The sequence below is a fragment of the Anolis carolinensis genome, chromosome 1 (genome assembly GCF_035594765.1).
Source record: "Anolis carolinensis isolate JA03-04 chromosome 1, rAnoCar3.1.pri, whole genome shotgun sequence".
Lineage (NCBI taxonomy): Eukaryota > Metazoa > Chordata > Lepidosauria > Squamata > Dactyloidae > Anolis > Anolis carolinensis.
This window is the reverse complement of record NC_085841.1, coordinates 327,867,651-327,883,702: the sequence shown is the minus strand read 5'-3', so window position 1 is coordinate 327,883,702 and position 16,052 is coordinate 327,867,651. Positions and strand designations below refer to the sequence as shown.

The window sequence follows — 16,052 nt, the reverse complement described above, 5'->3', positions numbered from 1 at the left end:
ATAAAAAGATTTAAAAAAAAACAAAAGGTCAGAAAGAAAGTGAGAATATAAAGTAGCTATTCAACAAACTGTAATACTGGAAGAATTATCTGGGAAGAGTTGCCTGAATAGTGGATGAAAAAGAACTGTGGAATAACTTTGGCATCCTGAAGTATGCACAACAGGAAGGAATAGCAGGGTTTCCATATAAGCTAATCAGTTCTAAAACGTTCCAAATGGGGTCTGCATAGGTACAAGGCCCAATTGTGTGATGCACTGTGACTATAATACAGACAAATGTAGGATATGCAAAAAAGAAAAAAAATTAAAAGATGAGTTTTAGAACCCAATTGAGAAAAGACAATAATATAGCTCATGTAACAGTTTTCATCTTCAGTTTACTTTTGAAAGTTCAATCTCTACTTATAAACTATAACAGCAAATTAATAAATAGCCATTTTTAAAAAATATCTTCTTAGAATTCGGCTACACTGAAGACATTATACCCAACTTGAATATGCACTGGTCGCAAAATGCAGTTGTCTTTTTAAAAATGAGAATAGAGCAGGGAAGGATGCTAGCAACATATAAGACCTATACCGTTTCAGCTTAATTGCCTGTCCGTTGGCTACTTTGTCAGAAGGGAAACAGTTGGACAACAGTGTAGACAAATAATTAAATTATTTAAATTAATATCACTCACTGAGTCACACATCAAATATACTAGTTAAGATATGAAAGGCTTTGTACAAAATTCTAAAGTAGAATATGGAAAAATAGGTACCTTCTGATATGCTTGAGCTCTGCACAAGTAAGGTCTAATATCTAAGGGATCGAGCTTAATGGCATGAGTGAACTGTCGAATAGATTCAAAAAAATGATCCAGATGCAACATCATAATCACTCCAATGTTTATATATGCTGCTGTTAGAGTCCTAAAACACAAACAAAATTTTATTATCATGCAATATGTTTGTCTTGTGTGTAGAATAACAAAGAAGAATCATAGAATCACAGAAGCGAAAGGGACCACATGGGCTATCCAGTTGAACCCCCTGCCATGCAGAAAAAGCACAATCAAAGCATCCCATTCAGTCCCATTCATCCCATAGCCATTCAGTCTCTGTTCAAAGACCTCCAAGAAAGGAGCTTCCACCACAGTCTGATGCAGAGAGTTTTACTGTTGAACAGCTCTTACAGTCAGGAGGTTCTTCCTAATGTTCTGGTGGAATATCCTTTCCTGTAATTTGAACCCATTGCTCCTAGTCCAAGTCTCCAGAGCAGAAGAAAGTAAGCCTACTCCCTCTTCCATTAGTATTCACTGCATTGAAATATGGGTACATACAAGTTTTTAAAAAACTTTCTTAATGATAGATACCTGAATGACAGACAGACCATTCGTATCAAAAATAGAACAAATGTTCCAAATTCCATCACTGCTTGGCAATGAAGCTACCTATATGTTAACTGGACCAAGAGATGGACTACTGTAATGTAAGAAATCTGAAAGAATTCCATTGCATAGACATTTTATCAAAGTCAGTTGACATAAATGAATCAGATAATTTCAAACGGTACTCAGATTATGCCTTAAAAATTAACCAAGAGAAAATGAGATCCCTGTTGTAGAATTTATTATTCCTTTTCCCACTGCCCCCTGCATGCTTAGTACTTTCCATTTGACCACAAAAGTGTCACTTAACAGGCACCACCAGCAACAGTGAAGACAGAAGGACTGCATGATGCCACAGAGCTGTACCATAAGAGCACTGGCAACAAATTTTCCACCTTCTGAAAAATGAAATTACAAGAAATTAAGCAAACAAGACCGCAAATAAACAAAGTGTACCTGTCCAATTCTAACGCACTTTCAAAATCGCATATTGCCAATGCCCATTCTTTCAGCTCTGCATATAAGATTCCACGGTGAAGGAGCGCACCAAGATTGTCATAGCTGTAATTGAGAAGAACTGGGGGGGGGGGGGGGGGGAATTCAGGTATGAAACTGTTTATATTTACAGCACACAACATATCTCCTCCCAGAACAACAGACCTATACAGAATGGGATTACATTCCTCTGAAGACACAGCCTCGCAGTCTGGGTGTACTTTTGAACTGAGGTTTGAGCTTGGAAGCCCAGCTTTTTGTGCTGACCATAAGTACTTTTGCAAGTGAGTACAAAACGCAATGACTTCAACTTCACCTGTTACTGGAAATGCTGATGTGGCCATTTTTGGCACATATCTTTATTACAACCCATTTGGATTATGGAAACTATGGCAGTGGTTCTCAACCGGAGGTCTCCACATCTTTTTGGCCTACAACTCCCAGAAATCCCAGCCAGTTTACCAGTTGTTAGGATTTCTGGGAGCTGAAACATCTGGGGACCCCAGGTTGGGAACCACTGTGCTATGGAGATGGCTTAGGAACTCAGTTGGAACAAAGAGCTACTGGTTGAGTTTTTAACTGGGGCTGGATAGAGCTATTATACAACCTTTGCTATAGAAGCTCCACTAACCTATGAAGCCCTATATATTTTAGGTCCAGGCTATCTGACATATCTCCGTGAAGTCTTGAACTCCTCAGGACAAGGTCTTCTCTTCAGTCCCATAAATTTCATAGACATGGCTAATAAGGGTGCTAGATAAGGTCTTCTTGCTGGTTAGCTCTAGGCTCTGGAAATTCCCTCCTAGAGAAGCTAGAATGATATCTCTTGGTGCATCTACACTGTCAAATTAATGCAGTTTGACACCACTTTAACGGCTATGACTTTATTCTGTGGAATCTGGGAGTTATAGTTAGGGGAGACATAAGCAGGTTTGGCAGAGAAGGCTAAAGACCTTGTAAAACTGCAACTCCCATGATTCTGTAGCACTGAACCGTGGCAGTTGAAGTGGTGCCAAACTGCATTAATTCTGCAGTGTAGGTGCACTACTTGTGCTTTCAGCAGTAAGAAAAATCTTTTATTCTGATAGCCTTTGGAAGATGAATGTTTTAAAGAAATGATTTTAAGAGGCTGTTGTATTATTCTGAATGTGCCTTTTATTGTTTTTAATTTCTAAAATTGTATAATGTCATAGATCGTTTTCATTTTAATGTTGCTCTTTTATATATTTTAACTATATTGAATTGGAATTCTGGTTTTAGGGAAAATGTGGGGCTTAAATAATGTTCATAAATCAATCATCTTCAAAAAAAATACTGAAGGGATTCTATGACACCCATATATCTCAAGCAGTTTTTATCTAATAAGAAAAAAAAACCCTGGAATAGGGCAGTAATTCTAAAATACCTAAGTGGGCTACATGCAGAAGATTTGTTCAAACCCGTGCCCCTTCTCTGCCAGCTACTTTATCTCTTCCCCTCTAATTGACTTCCAAGGTTATTTTCAAAGGAAGTGAGATATCACAAAATCGGCACATTACAGGTCTGTCTCTCTTGGTGTGTCACTGGGATCCCTAACAGAATCAAATCAGGCAGAGGCCAAACGCAAACAAGAAAAAATATTAAAAGTCATCTTTATAGCATAAAGTCAGAAGGTTCACTTGTTTGAATCCCTAGGTGACAACTGCATCTTTAAATAAACTTTTATTTACTCTCATCTTTCATCTTCCTCTTAGTCCCATCATTCATCTTCCTCTCAGTTGTCAAAAACTGACACTTTGTATATTGGGATGGGAATCAAAAAGCCTTCGGATATTACAGAACTGCAGCACTCAGCATTCCTTACCATCAGCTATGCTATCAAGACTGCTGGGATCTGCAGCACAGTAGCATTTGGAGAGTTCCTAGACTAAGTAAGCAATCTAAACCTTTTCTCAAACTAACTCACTTTTTCACCTTCCTTGCTTTTCCCTTGCTTATCTAAGTCTTTCCTAAGTGTCTTCCAACTACCAAGTTGTTTTTCAATTCCTCCCTCTTTTCTCAACACCCTCTCCCCACCACAGCATCTCCTCTGTCCATTACGCTTATCTATTGTGATTTTTTTCCTTTAAAGTTCCCTGAAGCAACTATTGTGATGGATGGAAAAGAACTGAGCATGAAAGTGGTGAATGTCCTGCAGAACTTTAGCGTAGCTATAGAGTTTTGTTGAATAGGAACAGAAAACACACAGTATAGGACCACACAGAACACACAAGGAAGAATTAGTGCTTGTACAAGGTCATAACTCTCTTAATATCATCTGAAATAAAGTGAGGTATCTCTTTATTTACAAATTCAATATTAAAAATCTTTAAAGGGGGACAAATGTTTGATAATGGAGAACTAGTTCTTAAAAACTCTCAAATTTAGGAAGAAAGAAAAGAGCAAGTTCATATAATGAAAAATGAGGAACAAGCAATAGAAATGTCAGGAAACACTGAAATACTGGTATGTGGAACCTTAATTGAATGTTAAAACTATAGTAGTCAGAGGCTGCTAAATAGAAACTAATCATACTTACTTTAAAATACTCATTTTTACTTTAAAATGTTGAAGAGCTTACAAACACATGAACTATGAATTCATAACATCCATATATGAAAGTTAATCTCTTGTTAAAAATTGTTTAAATTGCAAGAACTTTAAATGCAGTTTAGCCTACACATGAAAATTATGGGAGAAATACCGGAAACACTGAAGTCTTGTAAGGCTTGTTTTGGATGCAGCTTTCGCAAAATGCAACCTCTGTAGTAGTAGGCAATCCAATTACAAGGATTCAAGTGAATTGCAGCACACAAGTCTTCAGCTGCCTTTTCATATTTCTCTAGTTTCAGATATGCTCTTCCACGATAGGTTCTAGAAAGATTTAAGTACAGAATTAAAGCACAATACTGATGGGAGAGTAAGCAATAGTCACTTAGATAAATTTTAACTCTAACTGGAAGACAACAATAGGCAGCCAGTTCTAAAACCATTAATTTCCAGCACTATATCTGTTGTGATACTCTGTAAAACTTCATAGAAATTAACTGGCCCCTCCCTCCTATCCTTAGCATCCCCAGAGCATCTAAAAACCACTTTCAAAGGTCTAAATATGCCCAGAAATGTGGCAGCCATATCACATGTGTATGCCATCCAGATATACACACGCATGTTTGAATACTAGACAAAGGCACCTTTCATGAGCAGGTGTTCTGTTAATTAGCAAAATTTCACCACTGGATACAATCCAGAATTCTTAAACTGTTTCCAAAATTGCACTCAGTATATCCTTTGCCCATTGTATTTCCCTTTCACACTGTATTTATTAGGCTTTTCCGATCGATGGAAAAAATGTTTCAATTCTCGTTTCTAAAGTAGGGGGTGCCGGCTCTTCGATGTAGAAATTATTTCTAAATGTTTCACCCAAAATTTTCGGATGTTTCCGAAAATTCGTAATGTTTCTAAAATGGCGGACGCGCATGCGCAATCGCCAAAAAACAGGAAACCGGGGGGGGGGGGTACTTTTCTGGGGGTCTCCCGCCCTCATTTCTTGAGCTATTCTCATCAAATTTGGTACAGTGGGAGAACACATTCCACACTCTTTGCTCAACAAATTGCAGAATGTTTCCTGTCTCCTATTATTTTTGGCAAATTTTCATAACTTTTTATAATACACTATTTTTCAATATTTGAAGAAACCTGTTCCTGGTTTGAAAGTCTTATTTCCTGTTCAATTGGGTTCTTATCACTGTAAAAGTCCCTCTTCTACTTGTGTAGACTTTGGATTAGAAATGCAGCACACGCCAAGCAATGCCTTGACAGGATTGGCAACGTCCTTTGGAAACTATAAATTGCCTTTGAACCTTTTGATCAATGGTGCCACTGGCTGACCTTGTGATTGCAAAAATGAAACTCTGGCTGAGGACTTTGGATTAGAAATGCAGCACATGCCAAGCAATGCCTTGACAGGATTGGCAACGTCCTTTGGAAACTATAAATTGCTGTGGACCCTCTATTGAATCAAATCAATGTCTGACTTTGTGATTGCAGAAATAAAACTCAGCCCAAGGCTTGGGAATAGAAATGGAGCGTGAGGGAAGCAATGCCTTGGCGGGTGCCCCACGTCCTTTGGAAACTATTTCTTCCAATGTACCCTTTAGGTTTGAAAACAATGTGTGTCTTTGTAATTGATGCAATAACACTCAGCCCGGGGGCTTGGGATTATAAACGAAGCGTGAGGGAAGCTCAGCGCTTACAGGGACGCAGACGTGCTTAGAAAACTATAATTTTCAAGCTCCCTCCTTTTAAGGCTTGGAAAGCAAGGCTTATGGGGTGATTGCTTTATTCCAGAAAAAGTAAAAAAGGAAAGGCTAAAGTTCTCCCTCAGGAGCTCAGCGCTTACAGGGAAGCAGACGTGCTTAGAAAACTATAATTTTCAAGCTCCCTCCTTTTAAGGCTTGGAAAGCAAGGCTTATGGGGTGATTGCTTTATTCCAAAAAAGGAAAAATAAAAAGGCAAAAGGTCTACCTCAGGAGAAGGAACCAACCCAAAGCTCAGCACTAGCAGGGAGGGACGCAGACTCCTTTGGAAAAAAAAATTCCCAACATCCACAGCAAGGATTCTGCCCCAAGCCCCAAGCCAATTTCCCCCCAACACAATATCTAAGCAGCAACAACTGTCTACCCCCAGTCACTTTGCCCTCTCAGCTTCACGGCGCACGCGAACCACCCTCTCTCCTCGGTATCCCAACCCAGAATCGCTTGGCTCCGTGCGGAGGCGATTTTTATAGCGATTCTACACGTGCACGCGGAGGACGCTAGCCCCCACCTTTTTTAGCCATCGTGGAAGACTCTGCTTGGCAGGGAGCGGGAGCCATGTTAGGCTGCGCTAGGCTCCCGTTCATGTTAGGTTGCAGAAACAAAACAAAACAAAAATAATACACAATTACAGAATGGGCCAACGATGGATCGTATTACATTGCCAGTTGCGCCCAGGGAAAACGTTTCAATACTCGTGTCAAAAAACGGGAACAATACGAAATAATTACGGTAGGAGAATTTTTACGAACATATGGACAACCCTAGTATTTATATCCACTTGCTAACGAAGTAGGAGGAGACATAAACAAACAGTAGAAATTACAAAACACAAACACAACCCATCACCGCTGTGGACAGTTAACTGAAGATAGAGCTTTTTGTCTCATTCCCAGGTCCTCTCCATATCCATATGGAGAACAAAGAAACGGGAAATGCAGAGACATTATATCTCCTTCTTTTATAGACCTATACACAGAAATAAATACAAACACTGATACCTTTACTCATTCTTATATACTATGTAGGACATAAACTCAACTCAACAATTCTTTCTATACATTATACCCCTAACTGCATTACTAGAAGTTAACTTTGTTTCCTTGCTGAAACAACTACAATTGCTCCAGTCCATAAGATGCATGTGCTTGTGCTTACCTTGCCTCAGCATGGTTTGGATCTTCTTCAATCACAGTTGTAAAATCATTAACAGCTGCATTCCAAGCAGATTTGTTGAAATAATATATTCCATGCTTCATAAGTGCATCTGTTCTTTTCGGATTATAGTAAAGACACTACATTGAAATAAAACATACATTTCCACAATTCTTATTATATTAGGCTTACCACATTATTTGGGCTTAAAGCATATCACAAATGAGTCTATGGACAATCCATACATTATAATACATTCATTATTTAACTGAAAGAGCAAAGGCTGCAATCCTATATGTTTACATTTTTCCTGGAAATTCATCCCATCGGCATAATAATGCTTACTTCTAGTAAATTTGCAAATTTTGAATTATAATATTTGATTTGAATATAGCGCACAGTACAGACAAACCCAAGTTACAAACAAGATAGGGTCTGTAGGCTTATTCTTAAGTTGAGTTTGTTTGTAAGTCAGAACAGGTAAATTTCTTAAGTGTAACTCCAGCCAAACGGATATGTTTTTAAACTTTGGATAGCAAAGGGAGGGGTTAATATCCCTGTAATATTTGTTTTGCTGTCTGTGCTCCTGTTTAGAAGAGTTCACTTCACTCTCTGTCCCTGTGGCAATTGGATTTTGAAACATTTGGCTTGCTGTGGAAACATGATTTAGGGCTTTGTAGGTCAAAACCAGCACTTTGAATTGGGCTCGGTAGCATATCGGCAGCCAGTGGAGCTGGCTTAGCAGGGGGGTTGTACGCTCCCTGTAAGCCGCTCCCGTTATTAACCTGGCTGCCACCCGCTGCACCAGCTGGAGCTTCCGGGCTGTCTTCAAAGGCAGCCCCACATAGAGTGCGTTGCAGTAATCCAGCCGGGATGTGACCAGAGTGTGGACCACCATGGCCAAGTCAGACCTCCCAAGGAATGGGCGCAGCTGGCGCACGAAGTGGAGTTGTGCGAAGGCTCTCCTGGCCACCGCTGAAACCTGAGGCTCCAGGCTCAGCGATGAGTCCAGGATCACCCCCAGACTGCGAACTTGCGTCTTTAGGGGGAGTGCGACCCCCATCCAACACAGGCTGTAACCCTATTCCCTGTTCAGCCTTGCGACTAACCAGGAGGACCTCTGTATTGTCTGGATTCAATTTCAATTTATTGGCCCCCATCCAGTCCGACACAGCGGCCAGACACCGGTTCAGAACCTGGACAGCCTCCTTAGTGACAGGTGGAAAGGAGTGACAGAGCTGGACATCATCTGCGTAGAGATGACATCTTACCCCGAAACTCCGGATGATCTCTCCCAGCGGCTTCATGTAGATGTTAAACAACATGGGGGACAATATCGACCCCTGCGGGACCCCACAGGACAATGGCTGTGGAGCCGAGCAGGTGTCCCCCAGTGACACCATCTGGGATCGTCCCTCCAGGAAGGACTGGAGCCACTGCAGAACAGTGCCTCCAATGCCCAACCCGGCGAGTCGTCCCAGAAGGATACCGTGGTCAACGGTATCGAAGGCCGCTGAGAGGTCCAGCAGAACCAGCAAGGACACACTCCCCTTGTCCAGTTCCCGGCGAAGACCATCGACTAAGGTGACCAAGACTGTCTCGGTACCATGCCCCGGCCTGAAGCCAGACTGTGCCGGATCTAGAATATCAGCATCTACCAAGAATGCCTGGAGTTCTGCCGAAACGGTTCTGGTCCTGCCTATCTATCCGAACGTATCTCCTCCTATGAGCCCGTTAAGAACCTTAAGATCTTCCGGGGAGGCCCTGCTCTCGATCCCACCTGCATCGCAGGCGCGGCTGGTGGGGACGAGGGACAGGGCCTTCTCGGTGGTGGCTCCTCGGCTATGGAACTCCCTCCCCAGCGATATCCGGCAAACCCCATCCCTCCTGGGATTTAGAAGAAAATTAAAAACTTGGCTCTGCGCCCAGGCATTCAGCGAATAAGCTCATTGGCTGATGTAATTGGGTCACAAATCTGTAATTGTAGCAGTAGTGAATGACTTAGGATGGTGCAATATCGCTGCCTTGCAGCGTTTTAATTTTTGTATACTTTTTATCATGTTTTTATCATGTTTTATCATGTTTTAATTGTTTTGTTTTATAGTATATTTGTTGCTGGCCCTCGTGGCAGAATGTAAGCCGCTCTGAGTCTCCTCGGGGAGAAGGGCGGGGTATAAATGCATGTAATAAATAAATAAATAAATAAATAGTTTGGTGATAAAGCTTTGGTGCAGACCCTCCCCCCCCCCCAATGATAAGTCTTCCAGGAGTGAATTTCCCTTCCTAGGGGTTGATTTGTCGCACTTCCTATTGTTTCACTTTGTTCTTAACTATGAGTCATTACTAAGTAGGATGTTTGTAACTCAGGAACTGCTTGTACTGTAATCTAAGAAAAAAAATCCTATTTTTATTCTGCTGCATTCTGTCAGTATTACATACACTTTGACTTATTAAAGCTGAAATAACAAGATGTACTATGTCACCCATTTTATATACCTGTTTGCCAAATGCCTAAAGGCCTTTTTTCCGGAATATCTTCAAAAAGAGGCTGGCTATCTATAGCTGGAGTCTCTGCATTGAGTAGGGGGTTAGACCTGATGTCATCTGATTGGACAATTTCCAGACAATCTTGGGGGCTGCAATAGCTCCCCAAAGAAACCTACAGGAATATACACCTAGATGTCATGAAGAACCATTTCTAATTTTTAAAAAGGTTTTTTGATCCAAGATAAGTAATAATGCCAAAGCAACCAGGATCACAACTACAACATAGTGACCAAAGAGAAATCCCAATTTGAGTTGGTGGGACATCAGAAGAATTTAGATCACCCTTTCAGAAACCACAAATAAGTATCCCATCCAGAAATCCTGAACAGAATTGCTAATGTGTGGAGGATTGACATTAAGGCCACACACAATTTGGGTATTGAGTATATGTATATGTGTGTAGTTGGGGCGCACGGACAATGCTGAGAGGGGATTAAAAGATTGCACCCTGTACTCAACTGAAGCATTGTGAACTATATCTTAGTTCTAAGCCTGCTAGAGAACAAGGAGAATTAAGGTTGGATATTCACATTTATTCTAAAGGACAGAAGGAAAAATGCTTGGCTTTCATTCTGTTGGGGTATGGCACCACTTCAGAAATTACTACTAAATTACCTCAAGTAACCCTATTTAAAATGGGTGTATGCTTCCTCTGATTTTTTTTTTAATCAGGGCCAGACTAGGCATTTTTTGAGATACAGAAATGGCACACTAACTTTTCTCAAGTGAAATGCCCTTTAAGAGGCTCCAGCCAGGAGTAGACATGGGAAGGAGTGAATGAAAAAAAAAATTACTCGGTAAGACTTACTTTGGTATAATCATCTATTGCCAATTGTAGGTCTCCTTCGTCTTCATGGGCTTCACCCCGCTTGTAATATATTTCATCATCTGTAGGTCTGCTTTTTGCAGCAAGAGTGTAGTTAATAATTGCTAAGGAATTATCTCCTTGCTTTTTGTATATATCTGCTCTTGAGAGATATGCATCTATATATGAAAATTAAACAAAACACAACTTTAAACATTCCCTTGATCCATACTGGCTTCTAAATATGCATTTTTTTCTAAAGAAACCTTTAATTTTATTTTTAAAGCAAACCTGAGAGGCAAATGTGCAAACACATCAACCATCAATCCTCATTAGAAATTGAGAATTTTAAATAATTTCCTCATCAATATTTCAACTTTCCAGTTGATATGTCCAAAACCTCCTAGGGCTCCTCCTGACTGTCTAATTGTTCAAGTGAATGTTGTGGCATTTTGTTTCGGGGCTCTAAGCATTGTGGGCTTTTTAATATTCCCATACCCAATTATATCCTACATATGCTGGGGTTTCAGCATTTGTCTGTTGCTGGTTATACCAGATTTTTGCACTACCCCATCTGTACACTATTCTTTTCTTTCACTTACTGTGTCATTAAGCAGTGACATGCATATAGTTTTCCCTCCACCCCTACCACCTCTTCCACAAACTCCTTAGCTCTACTGAGTACACTCTTTGCCCAGTATCAACATTCCCAGAATTGCATATTATTTCTGTTTTCTATTTCAAGTTTTTTGTATAACAGTGGTCCTAAGGTAGTATAAGATCATACTGCTTGTGCACTAAAAGTCTAAAAGAAAGGAGAAAAGAAATAAATCTGATGACTATTTTTTTCTATTTATTTCATTATAGTAATGGTGGGGTTTTTTGTAAACTCATGCTGCTAAACCAATATAAAGCTATACCACTTAAATATTACAATTCTAAAAAGAAGTTGGGATGAGGGATTAAATCTGGTAACCAGAAATAAAACAAGGGAATAGCTGAAAACCTCAATCACAATGGTTATACCTCCATTAAAAATGTCATTTACAAGGCTTTCACAAATATAAAGCAGAAGAAAGTGAGACATTGGATGCATATACTCCAATTGTTTTTACTCCAGCCTATATTGGGATATCCTCTTGAAATGGATATAAGCCATTATGGCTAGTAATAGAATTTCAGGGAGGGAGGGATAACAGGACAGGAAGAACATCACTAAAAAAAACTCAGTGCATATAGCTCCTACTCAAATTAATCTCAAGGTGTTTGTCCAGTCTGGAGAAACTTATCAATAATGTGCCTTTTATTAGTTAAAAAAAGTTTCAACTCTGTTAAATTGTATGGCCTAATACTAAGTAAGGTAAACGGTAAAGTTTTCCCCCTGACATTAAGTCTAGTCGTGTCCAACTCTGGGGGTTGGTGCTCATCTCAATTTCTAAGCCGAAGAGCCGGTGTTCTCCGTAGACACCTCCAAGGTCATGTGGCCGGCATGATGGGATGGAGTGCTGTTACCTTCCCTACTGATCTACTCACATTTGCATGTTTTCGAATTGCTAAGTTGGCAGAAGCTGGAGCTGACAGCAGGAGCTTACTCCGCTTCCCGGATTCGAACCACCAACCTTTCAGTCAGCAAGTTCAGCAGCTCAGTGGTTTAACCCACTGCGCCACCGGGGGCTCCTACGTCCTCATACTATGAAGGCACAAAATCCTGTCTGATCTTAAAAACTAAATGGGGTTAGGTCTAATGATGAACCACCAAGGAATATCAGATGTCAATGGCTATATTTCAGATGAACGCAATAGAAAACCATCTTCGAGTATTCCTTCCTCAAAACGGAAAAAAAATCCAGTCACCATGTCAACAGGCAATTTGGAGGCGCACACGCATATAAACAAAAATGTCTGTATGTGTACTTCCCAATAAACGGATATCATGGTATGCTAGCGATCTAAATCATGGTCAATACATTTTATGCATGTTTAATGGAACTACCATAGGACAAGACCTTTTTTAAAAATTGAGTCTTCTGTATGTCACACTATCTTGATACAGAGAATGTACAAGTCTGAGGATCAATTTTTATATAACAGCTCTTCAACTATACTTACCTGCATGGGTTTTATTGTACTTAATTATAAAATTTAGATCCTCCAATGCTGGAAGTGTTTTGTTTTGGTAAAGAAAAATTAAATGCCTGTGCCAATAAGCATCAATCAATGCTGGTTCTAAATTTATTGCCTGAAAAAGCAATGAAACAACAAAAAAAAGCATGATGTTTAGTTGTACATTCTAGTGAGACAGAGTTACCTTAGGCTTTTTGTTAGAAGATGCATTATTACACTTATAAATGACTAGCTTAATCTAAACTCAAATTCCAACTCTACCAAATCAACTGCACAGCTGTTTAAAATAATTCAGTGAAACAATATATGGTTATGTTGAATAAGTTAATCTTCTTTAAAGTATTTCTATGTACAGCAAAATTCTTTGTAGCCCCATCATAAAATTTGGATATATGTAATCCTAATGATTTAGCGCTCCTAACGGCGCTCCATGCAGTCATGCCGGCCACATGACCTTGGAGGTGTCTACGGACAACACCGGTTCTTCGGCTTAGAAATGGAGATGAGCACCAACCCCCAGAGTCAGACATGACTGGACCTAACATCAGGGGAAACTTTTACCTTTACCTTTTTTAACTATTTAGCAGACAAAATCACTAATGACACATATCTTTCAGATTTTTTTTAATACTAATGCTCTCATTTGTTTTGGGACCTATGAACATAAAATACTGACTCCCCTTATCAATCTGTCCGTGCACTGAGATCATCCACAAATGCCCTTTTCTAGGTGCCTCTGCCATCAGATACAGTTGACAACCAGAGTGCTTTGCACCATGGCAGCTCAATTGTAGAATTCCCTCCCTAGAAGGATACGACTGACCCCCCTTAGGCGATCCCTCGACGTTCGAGGACGATGGTCTTCCAACCTTGGTATCTTGGGCGTGTGTTCTTAGGTGACTGAAGAGACCGATTCTTGACCCGCATATTCTCCCGCAGTGAGGACATCGGTTTCCAGGTGGAAGGCGGTCCCGGTCGGGGTTAGCTTGACGCTCCTTCCTCTTGGCACGTTTCTCCCTTAAGCCCTCCGTTCGTGCCTCTTCAAACTCCGCAGCACTGCTGGTCACAGCTGACCTCCAATTAGAGCGCTCAAGGGCCAGGGCTTCCCAGTTCTCAGTGTCTATGCCACAGTTTTTAAGGTTGGCTTTGAGCCCATCTTTAAATCTCTTTTCCTGCCCTCCAACATTCCGTTTCCCATTCTTGAGTTCAGAGTAGAGGAGCTGCTTTGGGAGACGGTGATCGGGCATTCGGACAACGTGGCCAGTCCAACGGAGTTGATGGCGTAAGAGCATCGCTTCAATGCTGGTGGTCTTTGCTTCCTCAAGCACGCTGACATTTGTCCGCCTGTCTTCCCAAGAGATTTGCAGGATTTTCCTGAGACAACGCTGATGGAAACGCTCCAGGAGTTTGGTGTGACGTCTGTACACAGTCCACGTTTCGCAGGCATAGAGCAGGGTTGGGAGGACAATGGCTTTATAAACAAGCACCTTGGTCTCTCTACGGATGTCCCGGTCATCGAACACTCTCTGCTTCATACGGAAAAATGCTGCACTCGCAGAGCTCAGGCGGTGTTGTATTTCAGTGTCGATGTTGACTTTTGTGGAGAGGTGGCTACCAAGGTAGCGGAAATGGTCAACATTTTCTAATGTTGCACCGTTAAGCTGTATTCCTGGCTTTGCAGAGGGATTAGCTGGTGCCTGTTGGAAGAGCACTTTGGTTTTCTCGATGTTCAGTGAGAGGCCGAGCTTCTCGTATGCTTCTGCGAAGGTGTTTAGAGTGGCTTGTAGGTCTTCTTCTGAACGCGCACAGACTACGTTGTCATCAGCATATTGGAGTTCTATAACAGATGTTGTGGTGACCTTGGTTTTGGCTCTCAGTCTGCTGAGGTTAAATAGCTTGCCATCTGTCCGATAGATGATTTCCACTCCGGTGGGAAGCTTCCCATCAACAAGGTGAAGTATCATAGCGATGAAGATGGAAAATAAGGTGGGGGCAATAACACATCCCTGCTTGACACCTGATTCAACCTTAAATGGGTCACTTTGGGAGCCGTTGCTGTCCAAGACTGTTGCCATCATGTCATCATGGAGGAGCCGCAGGATGTTCACAAATTTGTCAGGGCACCCGATTTTTTGGAGGATGGTCCAGAGAGCGCTGCGATTCACTGTGTCGAATGCCTTTGCAAGGTCAATGAATGCCATGTACAGAGGTTGGTTTTGTTCCCTGCATTTTTCTTGGAGCTGTCGAGCAGTGAAGATCATGTCCACTGTTCCTCTGGAGGGGCGGAAGCCATTCTGGGATTCTGGGAGGGTGTCTTCTGAGACAGGGAGAAGGCGGTTTGCAAGGATTCTTGCGAGGATTTTCCCGGCGGAGGTTAGAAGGGAGATACCACGATAGTTCCCGCAGTCTGTTCTGTCCCCTTTCTTGAAAAGGGTGATGATGGTGGCATCCTTGAAGTCTGCTGGGATTTTCTCGGTCATCCACACCTTTTCAATAAGCTGGTGGAGTTGTTGCATCAGCTCAGGTCCACCCTCTTTGAAGATTTCAGCGGGAATCCCATCAGGTCCGCTAGCTTTGTTGTTTTTTTGTTGGCTGATGGCATTGCTGACTTCTTCCAAACTAGGCAGTGCTGCAAGCTCATCCCTGGTTTGTTGTTGCGGGATTTGTGAGAGGGTCTCTTCGGCCACATTGGAGCTGCGATTCAGCAGGTTCTGGTAGTGCTCTTTCCAACGTAGTGCAATTGATGTTTTGTCCTTCAGAATTTTGGTTCCATCTGATGAGCGTAGGGGCTGTATGCCATGGTTTCTTGGTCCATAAATGATCTTTGTGGCTTTGAAAAATCCCTGAGCGTCATGGGTATCTGCAAGGTGTTGGATTTCTTCAGCCTTCTTTGTCCACCAGATGTTCTTGAGTTCTCTGGTCCTTCTTTGGACCTCGGCTTTTGCACTGGCATAGATCTTTTTCTTGGCAGCACAGTTGGTGTCTCTCTGCCATGTTTGGAAGGCTTTCCTTTTGTTATCAATCAGCTGTTGGATCTCTTTGTCGTTATCATCAAACCAGTCTTGATGTTTCTTAGTTAGGTATCCAATGCTTTCTTCGCAGGCTGTGATGATGGAGGTCTTCAGTTTGTTCCAATGTTCCTCAACATTTTCGGGGTGTTCTGTGGGTAGATGATCTTTGAGTGTTGTTTGGAGAAGGGCTCGTTTGGAGGGCACCTGAA

The 16,052-nt window shown here is 41.4% G+C and overlaps 1 protein-coding gene across 5 annotated transcripts in view; it reads right to left on the bottom strand.

Annotated features, from left to right (window-relative positions):
- ttc6 (tetratricopeptide repeat domain 6) overlaps positions 1 to 16,052 on the bottom strand; it is a 136,935-nt gene that overhangs the window by 48,335 nt on the left and 72,548 nt on the right. For all 5 annotated transcript variants that reach the window (XM_062968299.1, XM_062968298.1, XM_062968297.1 and 2 more), the window contains exons 17-22: positions 12,818 to 12,947; positions 10,712 to 10,887; positions 7,360 to 7,496; positions 4,590 to 4,759; positions 1,829 to 1,949; positions 764 to 914 (exon numbers count right to left, since the gene is read on the bottom strand). In XM_062968299.1, coding sequence (XP_062824369.1) covers positions 764 to 914; positions 1,829 to 1,949; positions 4,590 to 4,759; positions 7,360 to 7,496; positions 10,712 to 10,887; positions 12,818 to 12,947 — 885 coding nt within the window. The remainder of the gene's footprint in view (positions 1 to 763; positions 915 to 1,828; positions 1,950 to 4,589; positions 4,760 to 7,359; positions 7,497 to 10,711; positions 10,888 to 12,817; positions 12,948 to 16,052) is intronic.